The sequence below is a fragment of the Rhinolophus sinicus genome, linkage group LG11, assembly GCF_036562045.2.
Source record: "Rhinolophus sinicus isolate RSC01 linkage group LG11, ASM3656204v1, whole genome shotgun sequence".
NCBI classification, from domain to species: domain Eukaryota; kingdom Metazoa; phylum Chordata; class Mammalia; order Chiroptera; family Rhinolophidae; genus Rhinolophus; species Rhinolophus sinicus.
The window spans coordinates 53,906,689-53,926,683 of NC_133760.1; the positions used below are offsets into that span (position 1 = coordinate 53,906,689).

The window sequence follows — 19,995 nt, forward strand, 5'->3', positions numbered from 1 at the left end:
GTTGGAGATGCAGGTCCCTTTCCTCGCTCCCTCTGACCTTGGACATCTGCCCATGGCCCTCTTGCCACAACTGGATTCAAAAGCTGGCTCTGTCATTTACAAGCTGCAAGCTGTGGGCACGGTTCTGAACTTCTTTTGAGCTCCAGTTTCTTCATCTATAATACGATAATATGAGGATGCCTATCTTATGGGATTGTCAGTATTTCATGAGATAAAGCATAGCAGGTGCTCACGTGGTACTTTCCTCTTCTTTAGCCCGCCCACTCCCCAGCCCCTTACTGCCCTCCCGGAAGTACCGACCCAGCAGGGTCCGCTGATACTTGGGAGAGTGATTCCCTAGGGATCCTCGGGGTAAGGAGTGCCCAGTGAGCATCCCCTCGTCTAGAGAGTGCAGGTCAGGAAGAGAAGCCATAGGAGCGGGTGCAAAGGGAAGGCTGGCCGCCATCTCTGGCCCTTCCCAGGCTCCCTCGCCAGGCCCAGTGTTTATCCCTCCGCCGCGGCTGCTAACACGCGTTGCTGACACCCGCCCAGGCTGGCCTCGGCCCCAGGCGCGGAGGGGGCAGCAGGCCGCTGGCAGCCTGCCCGGGGGAAGCCACATAGCCTGCCCACGGGCCGGGCGAGGGAGGGGGCACGCCGCACGCCCGGCCGAGCCACCTGTGTCAGGGCACAGCTGCATTCGCCCCCTGCTGGGGACCCCAGTCCCCGCCGTGCTTCCTGGGGCGGGGAGTCCCCGAGCAAACGGCAGTGTGTGACAAGAGAATGTGGGGAAAGGCTGGGAGCCCCCGAGGCAGGGGACCCTGCTCACGTGCCCCCTCATCTCCACCCCCCAGGCCGCAAGTTCATCATCGCCAACGCTCGGGTGGAGAACTGCGCCGTCATCTACTGCAACGACGGCTTTTGCGAGCTGTGCGGCTACTCGCGGGCCGAGGTGATGCAGCGGCCCTGCACCTGCGACTTCCTGCATGGGCCACGCACGCAGCGCCGCGCTGCCGCCCAGATCGCGCAGGCCCTGCTGGGCGCGGAGGAGCGCAAAGTGGAGATTGCCTTCTACCGGAAGGATGGTAGGCGGGGCCCCGGGCGGGCCACGACTGGGGGCGGGGCCACGGTGAGGGCGGGGCCTAGAGCGACCGGGGTTGGGGTTGGGGACCGTGGGATGGGGGCCGCAGAAGAATGGCTGGGACCTGGCAGAAGAATGGGCGGGTTCCTTGGGGGCGTGACTTCAGCTGGGGCCATTGCAGTGGGCCAGGTGGGAGGCGCGGGCTGAGCATTGGTGCTGCAAGGCGGCCTGGGTCACTACCTCACTCTCTCTGGTGGGATGGTTTTCAGGGTGGCCAAGGGGCTGCTTGGCTGTGGGTCTGGCGCCTCTGGTTCCTTCCTCCGTGGGCAGATGTGGGCACGTTGAGCTAGGAGGGCTGGAGTTTGAAGGGACAGGGATGGCAGGTGCGTGCGTGGACGGAGGTAATCGGTCAGGCTGGCGGATGAGCGCTGACCTCAGGCCACAGGCCACAAGCTACCCTAGGGCAGCCCCTGCCAGGTGTCTGGTTTGGTGAGTTGTCACCCAGGGTGAGGGTGGGGAAGACCAGAGAACTCTGGCTCACTCTCTGCTGTTCCTCTTCTGTCCCCTTTCTCTTCTGCACTTCAGCTGCATCTGGCATGAGGTGTGCACCTCTCCCCAGCCTCAGTTCCCTTTGTTTCATCTGTTGAGTGCCTCACCCTCCATCCTGCGCCAGGTGTCTCCGCTCAGCCACCGCCTCCTAGCGCAGCTGCTCTGGGCTTCCGGAGAGCGGATAAACAGAGCCCTGGCTGGACTGCTCCCACATCACGCCTGCCCTGATGGGATGGGCTCAGCTCAGGGAGTGCAGTGCAGCGCGCTGGGGAGGTGGCTCCAGAAGGTGCCACTAGACTGTCCACAGGTGCCCAAACCTTGCTGCTCCCCAGTGTGTATCTGATGAGCATTTGCAGAAGCCAGGGTCTTGCAAATAGAGCAGCGATCAAGATAGATGAGGTTCCTGCCCACAGGGAGCTTACCTGCTGGAGACAACGTGATCTGCCTCCCCTGGGGGGGGGGGGTAGGCAAAGTGAGCCAGCAGCCCCGTGGCCTTGGCCCTGCCTCTTGGAACCAACCCTGTATGCTCAGAGTTGGCTGAGGCTGCCCTGTAAAGCCTTGTATTCCCCAATGGCCCTCCTTTTGTGGGGGTGCCCAGCCTGTGACATCACTGGGCAGCATTAGAGGGGGCCCTGTAGAAGAGGATTTACTCACAGCACATGGGGGTTCTGGCTAGGAGGCAGAGGCTGCAAGACTAGATGGAAACTCTAAAGCCAGGGCCTTCTGTCTGCTTTTTCATTGATGTTTCTCAGAACCTTAATCAAAGCAGATCTGCTATCTCTTTGCTTGGCCGTCTGGTACTAGCTAACATTGGTGGGTGGTTTCTATGAGCTGGACACTGGGCTAAATGTTCCACTTACATTATCTCATGGAATCTTCACAACAACCCTGGGAGGTAGATATAATTTTTTTCTCCATTTATGGATGAGGAAACAAGTTCAGGGAAATTAAGAAACTTTTCCAAAGTCACACAGCTAGTGAGTGGCAGAGCTGGGAGTGGAACCATGTCGGATCAGAGCCCTACCCACTCTGCTCTGCTGTCATATACTAAAAATGACACCAACCACTTACAGGGGTACCTATAGATGTGTGTCACTTTATGGACAATTTTATTTGGAAGTTGCAGACTATGGTGTGATGAACAGAATGTGAATACACTAAGTCCTGGGTTCAGGTCTAACACCAGGAATTATGTAATACAGGTGGTTACTGCCTTGAGCCTGTTTCTGCTTCTGGGCTAATGTGCTCACTCGGCCCCTTGGTGAGGGGCCCAAGTATTTCTGTCTTCGCTGTAGTGTGTGGGGAGCTAGCCCTCACCCCTGCCCAGGCTGGCTCCTCTGGGAGAGGATGGCCACGGGTCCCCTTCTGCAGAGGCACTATTATGGAATCTTGGTGACCTTGAGGGTCACTTAATCCAGCCCACTCGAGTTACAGATGGAGAAACTGAGAAGCAGAGGTCCAGTTACCAGCGAATCCGTGGAGGGAGTAGGACTAGAACCCAGGCCCCCTGCCCAGGTTCAAGCTCTTTGCCCCCTTCAGGTTACTCCTCCAAATAGGGCTGTGACCCAGAAAATCCTGTGCTGGTCATCTCTGCTTGCCCCTTCTCTGCTCTTACCGAGTTTCCATGGGATCAGGTATCTCCTGTTGGGCCCTCAGGTCATGTGGGTCTCCCACTTGCCCTCACGCTGGAGGCCTCGAAGGCAGACAGATTTCCTCTGCCTCCCCTCCCTCCGTCTTGAGGTGCTCAGTCCCTTGGGAAGATCCCAAGACGTGACCTGGGCTCTGTATGCATGTGTGCATGAGCTCGCACCTTTGTGCCTGGACAGAGTGTGGAGGCAGAGGGGTGGAATGTCACCGCCATGTCTTGTTTCTGTCCAGGCTTTTCTCAGGGTCTCTGCTTGGGCCCACCACGGGGGAGTGTGTCCCTGTTAGCCCCAGGGCGGTGGGTGGCTGGGCAGGAGGCGGGGCCTTGTGCTGGCAGGCGCCACTGTGGACAGCTGTGCTGTGTCGGTGCCTCTGGCCTAGCTCTGTGCAGCATCAGGGCCTGGAGCCAGACAGCTCCGTTACTCAGTGCTGGGACTGCTGGGAGGCAGGGAGGCTGGACCGGGGGGGGGGGGGGGTGCAGGGAGAGACAGAAGGTGCCAGGGACTCACTGGCTTTGTGTCCACGCCCCTAATGTCCGGCCCAGGGTTAAGGTGGTGTTGGGAGCAGAGCTGGACAGTGTGGGGCTGGCAAGTGGTAGCATGGCTGCGGGGCCCTGGGGCTGTGCCTGGGCAGCAGGTGCTGGCATCCACCTGTATCTCCGCATGGCCGTCGGGGTGTCTGTGGGTGCCTTCGAGCACGCCTCCTCCTCGCTGGCTGCCTTCTTCTGCCAGGCCATATGGAGGTCCCCTGCTCTCCATCTCTTGTGGTACCTCTGGTCTTTGTTTCCATCTCCCAGCCTGTCTGCCTGTGCCCATGGTCTCTGCTGCTTTTCTTCTCCCACAGCTCCCTCTCTGCCGCCTCTCTGTCCCCACAGTCTCTATCTCCTTCTCTCTACATCTGTCTCTCTCCTTCCTCCCACCGGCCCCCTTGAGCCTTTCTCTCTCTGGGCTCTGTCTGGCTCTCCATACCTCTTCCTGTCCTGGCTGGGTCTCCATGTCCCTGTGTCCCCTGGAGCCCGTGCGTGGGTGGGGATGGGGGTGTCTCTAGAGAAGAGTCTGTCAGCTTCTCTGTTCCAGCTGCAGGCTGGTTGCCATGGTAACAGGGTCAGAGGGCCCCCACTGCAACAGCTGAGCTGTGGGCTGGGGGAGGGGTGGGGACCAGCGGGCCATCGTGCGTCCCGGTGTCCACAATGCCATGGGGAGCCAGAGCCCCAGAGGTAGCCCCACACCCACTGGTCTACGGTCCCCAGACTCAGACCCCAGCTTCCCCGGTGCTTGTGCAGGCACTTCTAGCACCAGTGACACTCTTATGGGCCTCTGATGACCCTCCACACACCCCAGGCCATTTCCCGATCTCCTCCCTGTCTTCTGAAGTAAGAGTCCTCGCTGTGACACTCCCACATGCCTCCTTCCACATGGCTGACCCTTCCCCAAGCTCAGACACCCACTCACCTCCGTCCTCTCCCGGCCCTGACCCTCAGGCCCTAGGCCGCCATCAGTCTGGGTTGCTGGTGAAGCAGCCCCTGCATATATTGAGTTGGGCAGGCGTGTCAGATGGAGGCTGGTATCTAGGTGTGTTCTTGAGATGGGAGCAGCCTGGCATCAACCCCAGAGGATGAGGTGACACACAGGGAGCATTTTTATTGAGATGCAAAAGCCATCAGCGGTCTCCCGCCACCTGGGGCCTCCTGCTTAGGGTCTGGGGCTGCATGGAGACAGGGCAGGTAAGAGCACCTGCATGTGGCCGGGAGCTGGGCCCAGGGTCCTACCTCAGAGCCCAGCTCCTCTCCCACCCGGCACTTCTCCTCCAAGGCTCCAGGGAGGGGTCACTCCTGAGCAGGAGCAGGGTGATCTGGCCTGCTTGGGGACTTCCTGTCCCAGCCCCACCTTGGGGGCAAGGCAGACCTGCCAGGATTGAGGGTGTCAGCCACTCCTGGCCAACTCTGGGGTCTGGAGAGTGTCGGGAGGGTGGCTCCTCCATGTTGTGTCTGCTGTAGCCCCCGGAGAGGAGCTATGTAAATATTTGCACAGAACCGGCTGGGATGGGAGCAGAGTTTGATGGTGGCCTTGGGCTCTGGGGAGGGAGTCTGTGGGCAGCAGGAGGATGGCGTGGGTGTGTGTGTGTGAGGCGGGCTGAGACTCAGTCTCTTTTCTGCTCAGAAGTGGCTTCCAGGGTAGTGTGATTTGAGCGGTTCCAAGAAAGCCCTTTCACGCTTAAACGTCTCTCCCGAGGGTGCCTAAAATGCCTCCATTAGGGAACCTTTCGTTTAGGTGGAGAATGAGCCTTTTTCTTTAAAAACACATTCTCTCGCATCACCCCTGCCCTGCATGCAGGAAGGACGGCGGGGGAGTTTAACAGCAACTTTCCTCCGTGACGTGAGAGGAGGGCCCTGGGGTCAGGGACAGAGTGGGGGATTGGAGGGACACCTGGGACAGGTGGTTGTTATGGGAGAGGCTCTGGATGAGCCACTGTCCCCATAAAGTCCCCTCCTGTCCTTAATCCAGGGCCCATAAAGATCTCCATGCTGTGATCTGTGGTTGACCTCGAAGGAACCTCTCTCTGATTTGGTGACGTGAAGCAGGCTAAGGCCGAGGCAAAGTCTTCTCCTTGGCCCACCATCTCCCTTGATCACGGTTCTGGATGGGGTGGCCATGTCCGAATTCTCCCACTAGACTGTAAGCTCTGTGAGGACAGGCAGCAGCCCGTATTGTTCTCTATTGTATCTGTGTGTCTAGTGTATAGTGGGAGCTCGTACATGTTTGCTGAATGAATGAAGGAATGAAGAGGTAGACAGCGTGCTGTGTTGCAGAAGCCCTATACTGGGTGTCAGGGACTTGGGAGTCATTTCTGGCTCAGTTTCAGAGTGGCTGTGTGACTTTGGGCAAGTCACTTTCCGTTTCTGAGCCTCAGTCTCTCCCTCTGTGAAAAGCCTTAAGAGTAATAGAATGCCAGGGCCGGGAGGGGTCTTAGAGGATGGGGAGGCTGTCAGGGCCAGAGGAAGGTGGGCCGGGGAGAGGTGGCCTGAGGTGGTCACTGAGAGAGCTGGGAATCCTGCTGTGTGTGGGAGGCATTGTGGGGTACAGGGAAGGCATCTGGGACTCCTAGCTTCCCCCTACTCAGAGATGGACAGAGGAGGCGTAGGTGGGGGTGCAGAGCTGGGGAGGGGCCGTGGCAGCTGCAGTGGCAGGCTCAGGGCACACTCCCTGTGAGTGCACTTCCAGTTTGCAAGCTGGGATGTGTGCTTTCTGGCAGGTGGTCCTCACGGCCCTCTCCATCTTTTCACAGGAAGGAAACTCTTCCTTAGAAAGGCTTGGGGCCTTGCCCATTTACCCAGCTGGTGGGTACCTGAGTGGAGCCTCAGATCCAGTTTCCTTCTTTCCACTCCAGAGCCCTGCTGGGCGTGGAATACCTCCACCCACAGGCTGTCTTGCCGCCGAGGGCCCCTTTGGGGTATAATGGCCTCAGGGCCCCAGGAAACGTGGGTTTTAGCTCAGTTCCCAGAGCCGCAATTCCTCATTTGCTAAGTGGGATCAAACACCTGTCTTCCCAGGTACTGCTGGGAGAGGTGCCGGAAATCAGGTGATAGATGCCAATAAGGCAGAGTCAAGTGCCAAGACTCATTTCGCTTGCCATTAGGCAGGGTGTCACCCAGGTGGCTGCAGGTCCTGGCCAATCGTGGGAAGTGAGCCTCCGCTGTAATGCTTCCCTCCTCGCCCTGTGTCCTGCTCACAATCCCTGATTGTTCCTCTCTCCCTGCCCAGGCTGCTGCTGGCCTCAGCTCCTGCCTCCCCCCCAAATCACGGAAACCATGATCTTTGTGTTATTGTTTTTTCCTTTCTCTTTCACTTGATGTTTTTTTTTTTTCTTTTTCTTTTTATCTCATTCTCCAGTCTCATTACCCTCCCCTTAGGCAACCATTCAAATGTACTTCCTGTGAATGTTTGCTTGCATATGTTCTTGCAAAATGTGTATTTTGTCTGGATGCATATAGGTTTAATTTATGTAAATGACACGCGCTATGTATTGTATTCTGGCCTTCACTTCCTTACACAGGCGTATGCCTTTAAGTCCATCCAGGTTGTTACTTGACATCAAGTCTGTAGCTTCACATTCTGTGGGGTATACCCACCTTATGTGCTCCCGGGGGAGGGGGGTCCTCCAGAGCATCTCCACAAATAATGCTGCAGTGAACATTCTCACCCATGGCCCCTTTGGGACTCATGTGACGGTATCTTTGGGATGCATCCCCACGGGTGAAATTGCTGGGTCACAGGGTCTGTGGATACATAATTCAACAAAGTTCTGTCCGAATGCACCAGTGTGGCTGCATCCGTCATCACTCACCTACACAGGACACCAGATTCCTGTTTCCCCCACATCTCTGCCACACCTGGCATTATCCACCTGTCTAATTTTTTGCCAGTCTAATAAGTGAAAGTGATATCTTGCTGCTTGAATTTGCATTTGATTTCACATGAGTCTGAGCGTCCATCTCTTAGGCTGGCTAGCCTGTCGGGTTTACTTTCCTATGAATCTCCGGCTCATATCCTTTGCTTACTTTTCTATTGAAGCCGCTGTCTTTTGTTCTTGTTGGTGTGCAGGAGTTACTTGTGTGTTCTAGAAATACAAATGCATACAGTCAAATGTACAATAGATATATTCTGGTTATTAATTCCTGTTGAATCAAGATATGGCAAATACCTTCTCCCATTCAGTCATCTGTTAAATTTATCCAACAAAGATGCTTAGTTTTGATACAAAACATGTATTGATTTTTAGCTTTGTTTGTGCTTTTGAAGTTTTGTTTAAGAAATTCTTCACCATCCAGAGGTGGCAAAGGTCTACATTTTCATCTATTAACTTAATTGTTTTACCTTTCTCAGTTGGGTCTTTAATCCATTCTGAGCCAACCTCTGTCTGGTGTCAAGTAGGGATCAAGTTGTATTTTTTTCCGTGTACTGAGCCAATTTTCCCAACACATCTAGTAAACAGCCTGTTCTTTTCCATTGATTTGTGGGGCCACCTGTATCACCGGTTAATTTCCCGTATATCCATGGGTCTGCCTTTGAACTCTCTGTTCTGTTCCCATCTTTATTTGTCCGTTCTTGCATCAAACCACATTAAAAAAACGATCACATTTCATATATCTTAGTATGTAAGGCAAGTCTTCCCTCTTTATTCTTCTTTTTAAAGGTTGAGATAGATATTGGAGGGCCTTCCTTTTTCTTTATAAACTTTAGAGAAAGTTTATCAAATTGCTGGAAAGAAAAACCCCATTAGAATCTTGACTGGAATTAGATTGGTTTTGTGGATTGATATCTTTATAACATTTGCTCCATCCAAGAGCCTGATTACCCTTCTATTTATCAGATTATTTCTGTATCCTTTATTAGTTTAAAGTTTTGTTTTGTATTTTTTCCCCCATACAGGCCTTGTGCATTCTTGGTCAATTTCTAAACATTTGATTGTTTTGTTGCTGTTATGAAAGAGGTCTTACTTTTGACCAGCAATTCTAATATATTTATGCTGGTGGAGAGAGATGCTGTCTGTTTGTGTGGGCCAATCTTGTATCAGGCAGCCTTGCTGAACTCTCATTAGTTCTAATAGTTTATCTGTTGATTTTGTTGATTCTCTAAGGAGATAACCCTAATGTCTGCACATAATGCCAGTTTTCTCTGTTTATATTTGTGTCATTGTCATGTGTTTTGATGTTTAAAAGTTCCCTCGGACTTTTCCGGAGGTTTTCACGTGTGCCTGTCTCTGTTGGAGTGTCCTGGTGCCCCGTGAGGTGGATGAGTCCCTCGGTTTAATGAGTGAGAAGCTGTGGCCAAAAGGTTGACCAATGGAGAGCGGGAATTAGGGTGGGGTGTTCTCAAGGTATCACCAGGCTGTCTGAGGTTTGCTGGGGGCCAAGATGGGGCACAGTTCTAGAAGCTTTCAGAGCCCTGGAGGAGGGCAGGGCCCCAGGTTGTTTGGTAGAGGTGGCTCTGTGGGGGTCGCAGTGAAGTGGTGTGAAGCTCAGAAATACCCACCTGTATTCCATGCTGACTGCTGACCGATTACACAGAACTTCAGCCAAAGATACCACCTGAATTCCTATAGTGGTTCCGACTGCTGTCTAGACTCAGGATAGGTTTGAAAGGGGCAGATTCTGTTGTGGAAGGACAGTTGGGGTCTCTGAGTCTGAAAGGGAGGATAGAAGGTGGGGAGATGGCCTTGAGTCCACGATCAGTCTTCAGAGTCCTACTTACCCAGTATTTCCCATGAAGCCAGCCTGACCCTGGCCCCAGGGCTCTGATTCTGGGGAGAGAGAAAGCTCACCCCAGAAGCCAGCATACAATTATCTCCTAAATTAGGGATATAGTTTTAGAAGAGTTCTCAGTGAGAAACATCTAGGTGGGCTGGATGGAGCCATCAAAAAAATCTTTATAGAGGGGTCCTGCGGGGCCTAGAAGGGTGGGCGGACTGGAGGGGAGAAGGGTGGGGGCCGTGGGGAGCAGGAGAACCGGGTGAGGCGGGGGCGCGCTGCAGGGGTGCTGAGGCCAGCCTCGTTGGGACTCAGTGTGTCTATGTGAGCAGGGAGGGGAGGCCTGGCTGGGAGGACAGGCTGAAGGGCCTGATATGATTGGGAATAGGGCATCCTGTTCTCCGCGGTGGATAGACTCCAGGAAGTCAGAGGAGAGAGGTGAAGTGTGGAGGCCTCCGGGAAGAGGGGATGAGAATGGATCCGTGAGCGTAGCTTTCTGCGCATAAGGATGGCCTTCCTTCATCTTTCCAGGGCTTCTGGGGAGCAGGGCTGGTGATACCCACTAGATAGACTAGGAGGAGGCTGCATTCCTGAGAGGTTGAGTGGCACCCAGCAGACTGGTGCAGGGCTGGGCTGGGCCCCAGGGCTTTTCTACAAGGAGCATTTCTCTTGAGGCTGTTGCCGTGGTAGGAGTGGTGGGGGGAAGATGGCACAGGTGGGTTTGGGGGCGTCAGGATGACTGCGCATAGGCCCCGGAGGCCCTCTGTATGGCCCTCTATTAATAAATCCCTGGGAAGGTGTCAGGTTGAGAGGGTAGTGGAGGGTCCGTCTGGAGATGCCCCTTCTCTGTGAGCTGAGGTCTAGATAGTGATTTCCAGCACCTGCCCCACAGTGAGTGTTCCCCGGGGACGGCTGTATCACTCAGTCCCTGGAGGCAGGGGCAGAGGACGCTCTCTCTCTCTCACACACACACACACACACACACGCACACACACGCATGCACGCTTACTCACTCATTCACTGGCTGGCCTCTCAGACTCCCCCATTCTGTCCCCTGGGCCTTCAATGTCCCTGGCTTCCCTAGGCCCCTGGCTGCCCATGAGAGCAGTGTTAGCGACACGGTGGCCCCCGTCCAGGAGCGGCTCCTTCTGCATCTTCCTGTCGCCGCCACCAGGCTAAATATAACCTGACACTGCACAGCCCTGGGCTGCACGGAGACAGCCTCTCTGCCTGGGGGCGGACAGGGCCGACTGGGGCCCCAGCCTCCTGCCCTCAGAGTGACTTTGGGCCCAGCTCTTCCTGCTGGGAATGAGGCAGGGAGGTGACCTGGGCTAGGATGGCTGCTTCCCCGAGGTCACCTTCCCTGCAGGGACCTGGCATCCTGCCTTGTTACAGCTCTGGATGCTTCCACAAGGCCATCTGTCATGTTATCTGGCACCCAGGGCAGGAATCACTTGTCCTGGTGGTACCCCCAGGGAGTCTGAAGCTCAGAGAGGTGGATGACCTGCCCACAGTCACACAGCAATTGACCAAGTGTCCTGATGGTCCAGCAGATCAGCTCTACTACCTGGGCTCCTCCCTCTTCCTGGGTTATTCTCGCTTCCTCCATCTCACCCAGGCTCCAAACTGGGGTCCTGTTGAGTTTGTGGCTCAGTGAGGGCAGGTGCCAGGCCCGTGTTGTTCATGCTGCCCCAAAGGCTTCACACGCATGCGCTCAGTGAGTACTCGTGGGGGAGGAAGCTTTCTCAAGGACACTCAGGGTCCCTGCCAGCCTCCCCCCATCCTGTGTTGCCCTGATGGATAAGGCCTACGCCCGCTAAAGCCGAGTGTGGCTCTTGCCTGGGGCCCAGCTGAGGCCAGGGGTGCCCAGAGGTGGGAAATCAGGTTTGGGACTATGGGTGGGGCCCCTGGATGGGTTGGGATGCTGGGCAGGGACAATGTCCCTGGGGGTACTGCTGGGCGTGGGTTGGCACCAGATGAAAGCAAGCCAGCGTTGTGTTCTGATGAACCATGGCATTCTCTGGGGTCAGGAGGAGCTGTGCCTGCTACAGCTGGAATGTGTCCAGGCCTGGTTCTCCCCCAGGGCCCCTCCTACTACCCCTCCCGCTCCCCTGCTGTGAGCTACATGACCTCTGTCTATGTGTGACTGCATCTTCTTTCCTTGTTTCCATCCCCACAGGGACAGGGTGCCTAGAATCCCAGGAGGCAGGCAAAGGCTGGGCACCCAGCCTCCTGACCCAGAGCCAGGACTCTTCTGCTGGGGCTGGGGTTTGGGGTGTGTGAGTAGTGTTCTTCACATCAGCCACAGGAGCCAGGTGGCCCCAGGGGCCTTTGCATTGCTGAGACCCATCCACCCACCTCTCCCTCTCTTCTTCTCCTATTATCAGGACCTCCCATGGGCCCAGTCTCTGCTTCACACATGTCATGTCATTCATTCCTCCAGCCTTGTGGGGTGGGAGTGACCTCCCCCATGCTACATACAAGCACCCTGGGGTTCGGGGAGAGGAGGTGACTTACCCAAGGTCATTCCGACACAATGAGCAGAGGCCACCTGACTCCGCAGCCCATGCTCTCCACTTTGTGTTGGGGAACCCCGCGGCCTTTCTACGGGCAGTGTGGGGGTTCTTCTGCTTTCTTCCATCCCTCCCTTACTTCCTGGAGAGCTCCCGGCACTGGCTGTCTCAGGAGTGTGGGCTGTGCCTGCCACAGAGTGGCTCTCCGAGGAACTGCAGCCTAGCGCCTACGAAGTCAGCCTCTGCTCCTCTGGGAGCCACTCTGGGGGCAGGGCAAGAGCAGAGGGAGAAGCTAGCAGAGGGATGAGGGGGCCTGGGCTCAGCAGCAGCAGGGCTGGTGGGGGGCGAGGCACTGTTGTGTGCGCAAGGGCCAGCTCAGGGCCCCCAGAAGCAACTTAGCCACTGACTCCCAGCGTTTCTTTTCAGCTGTCCGCAGGCTGTGATTTTTTCTGCACTAGCTGTGCCCCACCCCGGGCTTGGCTGACCCTTAGCTGCCCTCAGGGATTTTGCCCCTCATAATCCCAGCCCGTGATGGGATGGGATCCCCTGGCAGGTCTGGCTGGAGGGCTGGGGGTGGGTGATGTGGCAGCTCACAGAAGATTCAGCCAACCTTACAGGATGGTGGGAGGCAGAGCCTCAGAGAGCCCTGGCTGACTCGGGCCACCCGCTTTCCTTCCTTCCATGTCCCCTTGAAAATAGCAGCTGGAGCCTCCTCCCCGCCCCTCCGCAGCCATCAGGCAGGGCTCCAGGTCACATTTTTGCAATATGCTGGGCTTTGACAGGGTTATTTGAAAGGAAAAATTCCTTGAATGTCACAAAGGGAGAGGGCCACGGGGGCTCTGTGTGTGAGTGTGTGTCGAGAGTCTGGGGTGAGCCTGAGCTGTCAGGCGGCTTCTACCTGGAGTCTTTGCAGCCTGCCCGGGGGTGTGATGCCAGGGTCCTGGGCAGTTCTGGCCTCTCCTGCTGAGACTCCTGAATGGAGTGGGCAGGAGGCTGAGGCCTCAAGTTCAGAATCCCAAGGCTGTCCTGAAGGGTTGGGCTTCTCCAGGGTCCAGACTCTGGACTTCCCTGGGACAAGTTTCCTGGTGAGGAATGAGGATCATGGGCTGGATCACTGGGGTTCACGGGGTGGGGGTTGGGGGTCTCCAGGGCTAAGGTTTCTTGGTCTGTGGCCTCTCCTTAGTCCCAAAGAGGGCCAGTCCCTGTGCAGGCCGTTGCCGGCCATCACCATATTAGGACATAAATTCTAGGCGGGCTGTCTGAGTGCCAAATGGTCTCCAGCTGGGCCCGGCCCCCTGCAGCTCCCAATACCACAGCCATGCTTCAGCTGGGCCATGTCAGAGGCCAGAGGTCAGGGGACAGGAGCGTCTGTTGGAGACCCACACAGAGTCCTCCAGCCCAGGTCCTGAGGGCTGAGCCGTGAGGGCCTGGGATACAGCGAGTGGAAAGGCTTTGGGCAGGGTGGAGAATTCCGGCCAGCCCCTCTCCTGCTCCAGCCCCCTCATTCCAGTGCCATCCTATTTCAGTTGGTTTCAGAAGCTCTCCTCCTTCAGAAGATCAGCTATTAGAGTTGCTGGTCTATAGGAATCAGGGCCTTTGTACCTTGTCTGCTCAGGCCATATCTAAAGTTGCTCAGGCACACACCCCACCCTGGGCTTGGTGGCAGGCATCAAACACCATCCAGCGCCCCTCCAGCTTGCTGGCCTCTCCCTTGACTCGATTCACCACCGTCACCTCCTCTCTACCACTCTCCATCCTGGGCCCCTCCCTCACTGTCAGCATTGTCCCATCATGACCTCCCCTGGTCAGGGCCTGCTCCCTGGTGTGTTGTTCTAGGTACTGGGCCTGTCAGAGGGGATGCAGACACTGGTGAGCTAGGCCCCTATAGTTCAGAGAAGACATGAGTAGGGGAAGTGAGAAAAGAAAGAAGTCTCTGTCCTGGGGAGAGAGGGACATGAGGGACATGCCTGGTCCCACAAGGTCAATAGAGAAGGAGGAACAGATGTTCACATGTGTGTCAGGGTCTCTGAGAAATCAGCAGCGGGGAGGGCGACTGGGTGTGCCCTCCTCCCTGGAATCAGCAGGGGGGAGTGTGCTGGGCAGGGAATAGGGGTAGACTGGGTGTATTTGGCCTGGTGGACTGTCCTCACCTGCTATGGGGCTCTGGTGACCAGACAGACAGAGATGTAAGTAGGACCTAGAAGCAGTGCGTCTCAACTCCGGTGAAGGGTCACTTCCCTTTATTTCTAATATGTCACAGACCAAGGCCAATACCGTTGTGAAATACAAAATCACTTGCTTGGACATCATGGAAACGCCAAGTTGCTGTAAAGATTTTGAAACTTTTGCTGAACATATCTTGTTGCGTCCCCACAACTGGGGACGAATATAGACAGAGCAAAGATGGGCACAAGAAATCGCTAACCTGTGTATAGTGTTCATGGCATGCCAGGCATTGCCCTAGGTGCTTTGCATATGTTGACTTATTTAATCTTTGCAACTCATGAGAAAGGCATTATTATCATTCCCATTTTATAGATGAGGAAAATGAGGCACCAGAAGGTTAAAACATTTAAGACTAATGCGTAAATGACTAAAGAACAGAGCTGGATTCTGAGCCCAGAGACCCTGGGCTTAAAGTCTGAGGGCATGACTACCACGCCACACTGCCTTACAGAGAGAAAGCAGGCATACACTGAGAGACTAGGGAAAATGAGATGACAAGGTGGAGGGAAAAAGGAGCAGTGTGAGGGAGAATGTGCATAGGAAGAGACAGCTCCAGAAGCGAGACAGGTGGAGAGAAAGGGAGAGCCTTGCCAGCAGCAAACTGCAGCGGGCAGGTGGGGGGTGGAAGCTCAGTTTGGCAGCGTCTGGTGGGAGGACAGGTTGGGGCAGGAGACCCTGGCAGGGGGAGGTGGCACTGTGTGTGGGGCCGTGGGGGAGGCAGAAGGAGACAGGCCCCTTCAGGGTTCTGCCCTGCCCACAGAAGGCCTTGGTGCCCCAGTGGTTATGTCCCTATTCTGTAGGGAGCTGCTTCCTGTGCCTGGTGGACGTGGTGCCCGTGAAGAATGAGGATGGGGCTGTTATCATGTTCATCCTCAACTTCGAGGTGGTGACGGAGAAGGACATGGGGGGGTCCCTGGCCCGTGACACCAATCACCGCGGCCCCCCCACGAGCTGGTTGGCTCCAGGTAGGTGCAGCCGGGCTCTCAGGCTGGTGCAGGAAGGTAAGGTCTCCCTTCCCTGGGGCTATGAGGATACATACCATGTAGGAAGGGACGTGTGTGTGGGGGGTCCCTTCAGAGGTTGGCACCATGTACTGTGTGGCCTCCAGCAAGTCACACAACTCATTTAAGCCTGCATTTCCTCACGTCTAAAATGGGGCTAATGATACCCACCAGCATGCTTTTGAGAGTCACCGATGGTTTGTGTACAATCCAGGGTGACATGTAGCTCAAGAAATAGTCGTTTGTCCTCGGAGCCTTGGCTAACACTGTATTCTAGACTTTTTGGGGGACTTGAGTTGTGTGCAGTGGAGGTGGGGGTGGAGGAGTGCACGGCTGTCAGCGCTCCGCTTCCCCTCTTTCCTCCACTGGGTGGCAGGGGCTCCAGCTCCAGGCTGTTGGTGTCCCCAGGCCACACACCTCCTCCTCCCCGCAGGTCGCGCCAAGACGTTCCGCCTGAAGCTGCCAGCTCTGCTGGCCTTGACAGCCCGCGAGCCATCGGTGCGGCCTGGCGGTGCGGGTGGTGCGGGCAGTTCAAGCGGTGCGTCCGCCCCCGGGGCCGGGGCCGGGGCCGTGGTGGTGGATGTGGACCTGACCCCCGCGGTGCCCAGCAGCGAGTCGCTGGCCCTGGACGAGGTGACGGCCATGGATAACCACGTGGCAGGGCTGGACGAGCGGCGTGCATTGGTGGGCCCCAGCTCTCCGCCTGCCGGTGGACCCGGCCCACACTCGTCGCCCAGGGCGCACAGCTTGAACCCCGATGCCTCGGGCTCCAGCTGCAGCCTGGCCCGGACGCGCTCCCGAGAGAGCTGCGCCAGCGTTCGCCGAGCCTCTTCTGCCGACGACATCGAGGCCATGCGCACCGGGGCGCTGCCTCCGCCCCCGCGCCACGCCAGCACCGGTGAGGACACCCTCCTCCACCCGCCAGGCCTGCCCCATTCCAGAATCTCCGCTTCTCCTTCGGTCTCCGCCCCATCCTGGGTGCCTGGGAGATGGAAAGCCCATTAAGCACTTATTTAATCTCATTAAGTGGACTTTTACTCCATTAAATGTCCATTCATCCCATTACATTCTTCTACTCTCAGAGCCTTAGCGGGCTCGTGGAGCTGATACCCCAAGATGGCCTGGAGCAGGGAGGGCCGTCCCCAGTCTGTAGGGCCAGAAAGGCATCTGGGTCCCTGTCCCCACCTGGCCCTCTGGCCAGGCTGGTGAACAGACCCTTACGGAGGTTCCTCTTCCTCTCATCTCATAGTTTTGTCATGCTGTGCTTTCTTCAAGTGGGGAGGAGCCTGGCCTCACTTGTTTCTCAGTGCCTTTGCCCCTGTCTCCTGAGCTGGCCTCGATGGCACACTGACCCCCATGGCCTGGCTCCTGTAGGGCCTGGTCTCCACCTCAGTTCTGTGTCTGCCCCTGCCTGCCGCCCTGACCCCACTTTCCCCTCCACTCCAGCGGCCATGCACCCCCTGCCTGCCACCCTGACCCCACTTTCCCCTCCACTCCAGGGGCCATGCACCCCCTGCGCAGCAGCCTGCTTAATTCTACGTCAGATTCGGACCTCGTGCGTTATCGCACCATTAGCAAGATTCCCCAAATCACCCTCAACTTTGTGGATCTCAAGGGCGACCCCTTCCTGGCTTCACCCACCAGTGACCGGGAGATCATAGCACCGAAGATAAAGGAGCGGACCCACAATGTCACTGAGAAGGTCACTCAGGTAGGTGCCCAGTTCCTGGCTCTCCCCTCAGCTTGGAGGAGCTTGAAATGGGTGGGAGTGGGCTTTGGCCAAAGGTGGGGTGGTGGAGGGGTCCAGTCAGTGAGGGCCTGTTGGCTGGGGTGGGGTTGGGAGGTTCCAGAACTGAGGTATGAGGACAGTTCGGGAGATCCAGGAGAAATGGAGACTGGAGGGGAGGTGGTCTCGGGATGGGGCAGGGACAGAGGACAGGTTGAGGGTCACAGGGAGGACAGTGCAGTTGAGGCTGGCCACCTGACTGGGTCAGGGTGGGCGGGAGAAAGTGGCCCCAGGGGCATAACAGGGTCTGCTCACAGTGTGGTGAGGAAAGTGCTGGGTGGCACATGACAGGAGGCTTTGAAATAGAGGGGACCACAGAGGTCAGGGTTGGGTGTCCTGATTCTTCCAGGCCAAGGTGATGAGCCAGGAAGAGGGTGGGGGCCTGGTGCGAGGGCCAGGCTGGTCTGGAGGTGCCTGCACATGCTCTCGAAGCATGTCGGGAGGATAGGTTTCCTGCCCGTATCAGGAGGGCAGGGTATGAGGGTGGGTGCATGGATATGGAAGGATCAAGTCCCTGAGTTCTGGGCCAGAGAAGACCGTCAGCCTCTTGGGGCAGTGCCCGCACTCCTGGTGGCAGGGCCAGCCTGGTCTGCCCCTTCCTGGCAGCAAGATCGCCTGTACCACCCCTGGTGAGAAGCCCGGGACAGTGGGGCTCCTGTCCCTCCCCTGCCTTAGTCCCTGTTGCCCACTCCTGCCCTTCCACAGCAGCTCCCCCGAGTTGGCCCACATGAGGGAGATGCCACCACCGGCCTCCTCCGCTCTTCTCCTGGCCCTGCTCCCGCCGCCTCTGGCTCTCTGGGTCCCTGCCAGGTCTCCAGCCCCTTGGCCTTGAGTCCAGAACGTTCCCCCACACCCCAGGCCCATATCTGGCTGCGTCGTACCCCTCTCCCCTCCTGCCCTGCTTCTCTGTTGTTCCACCTGGAGCCTGGACATCTGCCCTGCTCCTGGCCAGCGACACTGCCCTGTGTTTGTAGTCTGTGCGTGTGCGTCTGTGTGTCAGCGTGCGCGTGTGTTCCTGGCTCTCTTGGTCTCTGGGCAGTCTCTCCATCTCTGGGTGTCTGACTCTGCCTGGCTGGGCACTGGACTGGCGGGGCGGGGGTGTCGGGGCAACCATTAATCTGCGGTGACAGGCTGGGCTGCTGGGGGCGGGGGAGGGGTGCAAGCTGCGGGAGCGGCTGCAGCAGGAGCCTGGAGCGGCCGCGGGGGAGGGGGCCGCTGGCCAGGCAGGCGGGGTGGGGGTGGGAACCAGGGAGGAGGAGGGGCCGGCCGGAGGAGCCCAGGTTCCAACCGCGGCGGGCGTCACTGCTGGGCTAGTGGCAGGCAGAGCGCAGTGCCCTGGCAGCTGGGCCCGCACCAGGGGGCCATGGGCAGCCTGAGCCAGGCGGGCTGCTGTCCATGCTCACTGCCAGGGTGACCCCAGCCCTGGGGCCCAGCCTCAGCGACCCTGGCTTCCTGCCAGAGGCTGCTCTGGGAGCCAGGCCGCCAGTCTCTGGGGTGCAGTCTGGACTGGGACCGCTGCTGGGGCGCAGGTGAGAGGCTGGCCGGGCCCTCGGGCCCCAGGGCAGGCAGGCTGGGGGCAGCCAAGTCCTCCATGGCCGCCCCAGCCAGACAGGCGAGCGGCACAGGTGCTCTGCAGCCCAGGGCCCAGAAAGGTCGGGTGAGGCGGGCCGTTCGCATCTCCAGCTTGGTGGCCCAGGAGGTAGGTGACCCCCTCCAACCCCTCCCTCTCCCTTCCGGGGCTGGGGCACTGGTTTGGGGTGCAGCCCAGAGGGCTCTGGCTCCAGGCTGGAGAGAGCGTCTGAGAAGCAGGATGGTTTGGGAGCCAGGGGGTCCCCCGTAACCCAGCTCATCCCACTCCTGGCTCCCGCCCGCTCTTCCTCAGGCCCGCTGGACCTGGGTAGGCAGTATTTTCCTTGCCAGGGCTTCCCTTACCCATGGCTTCTGTGGCCCACAATCTTCTAGCTCGAAATGCAGAGGGAGGAGAGGAAGAGCAGGAATGAAATGGATGCCCAGAGACAATGGTGGGAGACGGACGGGGACAGAGAGGAGCGTGTGCCTCCTGCTCCCACCCCACGTCCCGCAGTGGGCAGCAGCCAGGCCCGGCCTGGAGGCGGTGGGCTCCACTGCTCCTGTTCTCCACGTGCTGGGGGTAGACCCTGGGGCAGGTGAGGGAGGCATGGGCTGCTTCATGGGTCCAGGTTTCGGGGCTGGAGTCTGAGCGGGGTGGGGGTCAGAGGCCACTGGACAATGGTGAGGGCAGCTTAGCTGAGGCACCTGGCTCACCTCTTCCAGGGCAGCCTGAGGTGCTGGTGGCTGCCCCATGGTCCCCCAGGCCGATGACTGTAGACAGACACCTTCTGGGAACCACCTCTCTACCCCGGGGTCAGAGAGCCTGGAGTAGGCTGGGGAGTGCTGCAGAGGGGCGTTGGAGGTGGCTCAGGGGTGAGTCTGAGAATCCCACCCCTGCCACTACCACCTGGCACCTAAGCTCTCTGCCTTGGCTCAGATGCTTCTGCCAGCTGGGGGACAGGTATGGGGGGGATCCTTCTCACCCACAGGTGAGGACCCAGGGTTTGGCTTAAATGAGCTTCAGTATTCTGTGGGACAGCAGGTCATGGGAGGTCACACACCTGGCCCAAGGCCATATGGTAAGCTGGTGGGTGCAGAGCGAGGCCTGGCCCTGGTGAGATAAGGTGTTCCAGGTGCAGGTCTCTGTCCCAGGCTTGCCGTGCACGCGCGCACGCACACACACACACACACACACACACACACACACACACACACACACAGGGGAGGTGCTGGTCCGACTGTGGACAGACTTAGGGGCAAGATCACTGTTGTCAAGTTTGGTTCAGCTTCTGAGACACCGGGAGGATGCCCCTCCATTTGCAGTTACCTTCTTCTGTCCCCTTGTCTGCGGTGGCCCTGGTCAGTTCCTTTTGCTCAATCCCCACTTATCCCTGAAAGGTCAC

The 19,995-nt window shown here is 57.7% G+C and overlaps 1 protein-coding gene across 4 annotated transcripts in view; it reads left to right on the top strand.

The window, feature by feature from the left end:
* Positions 1-19,995, top strand: part of KCNH2 (potassium voltage-gated channel subfamily H member 2) — a 31,286-nt gene that overhangs the window by 2,405 nt on the left and 8,886 nt on the right. For 2 of the 4 annotated variants that reach the window (XM_074315133.1, XM_019712830.2), the window contains exons 2-5: positions 831-1,061; positions 15,037-15,201; positions 15,671-16,135; positions 16,737-16,948. In XM_074315133.1, coding sequence (XP_074171234.1) covers positions 932-1,061; positions 15,037-15,201; positions 15,671-16,135; positions 16,737-16,948 — 972 coding nt within the window. In that variant the 5' untranslated portion in view covers positions 831-931. Of the gene's footprint in view, positions 1-305; positions 352-830; positions 1,062-15,036; positions 15,202-15,670; positions 16,136-16,736; positions 16,949-18,306; positions 18,723-19,995 lie in introns of those variants that run through there. The other 2 variants (XM_019712831.2, XM_019712832.2) reach the window with 2 other exon arrangements.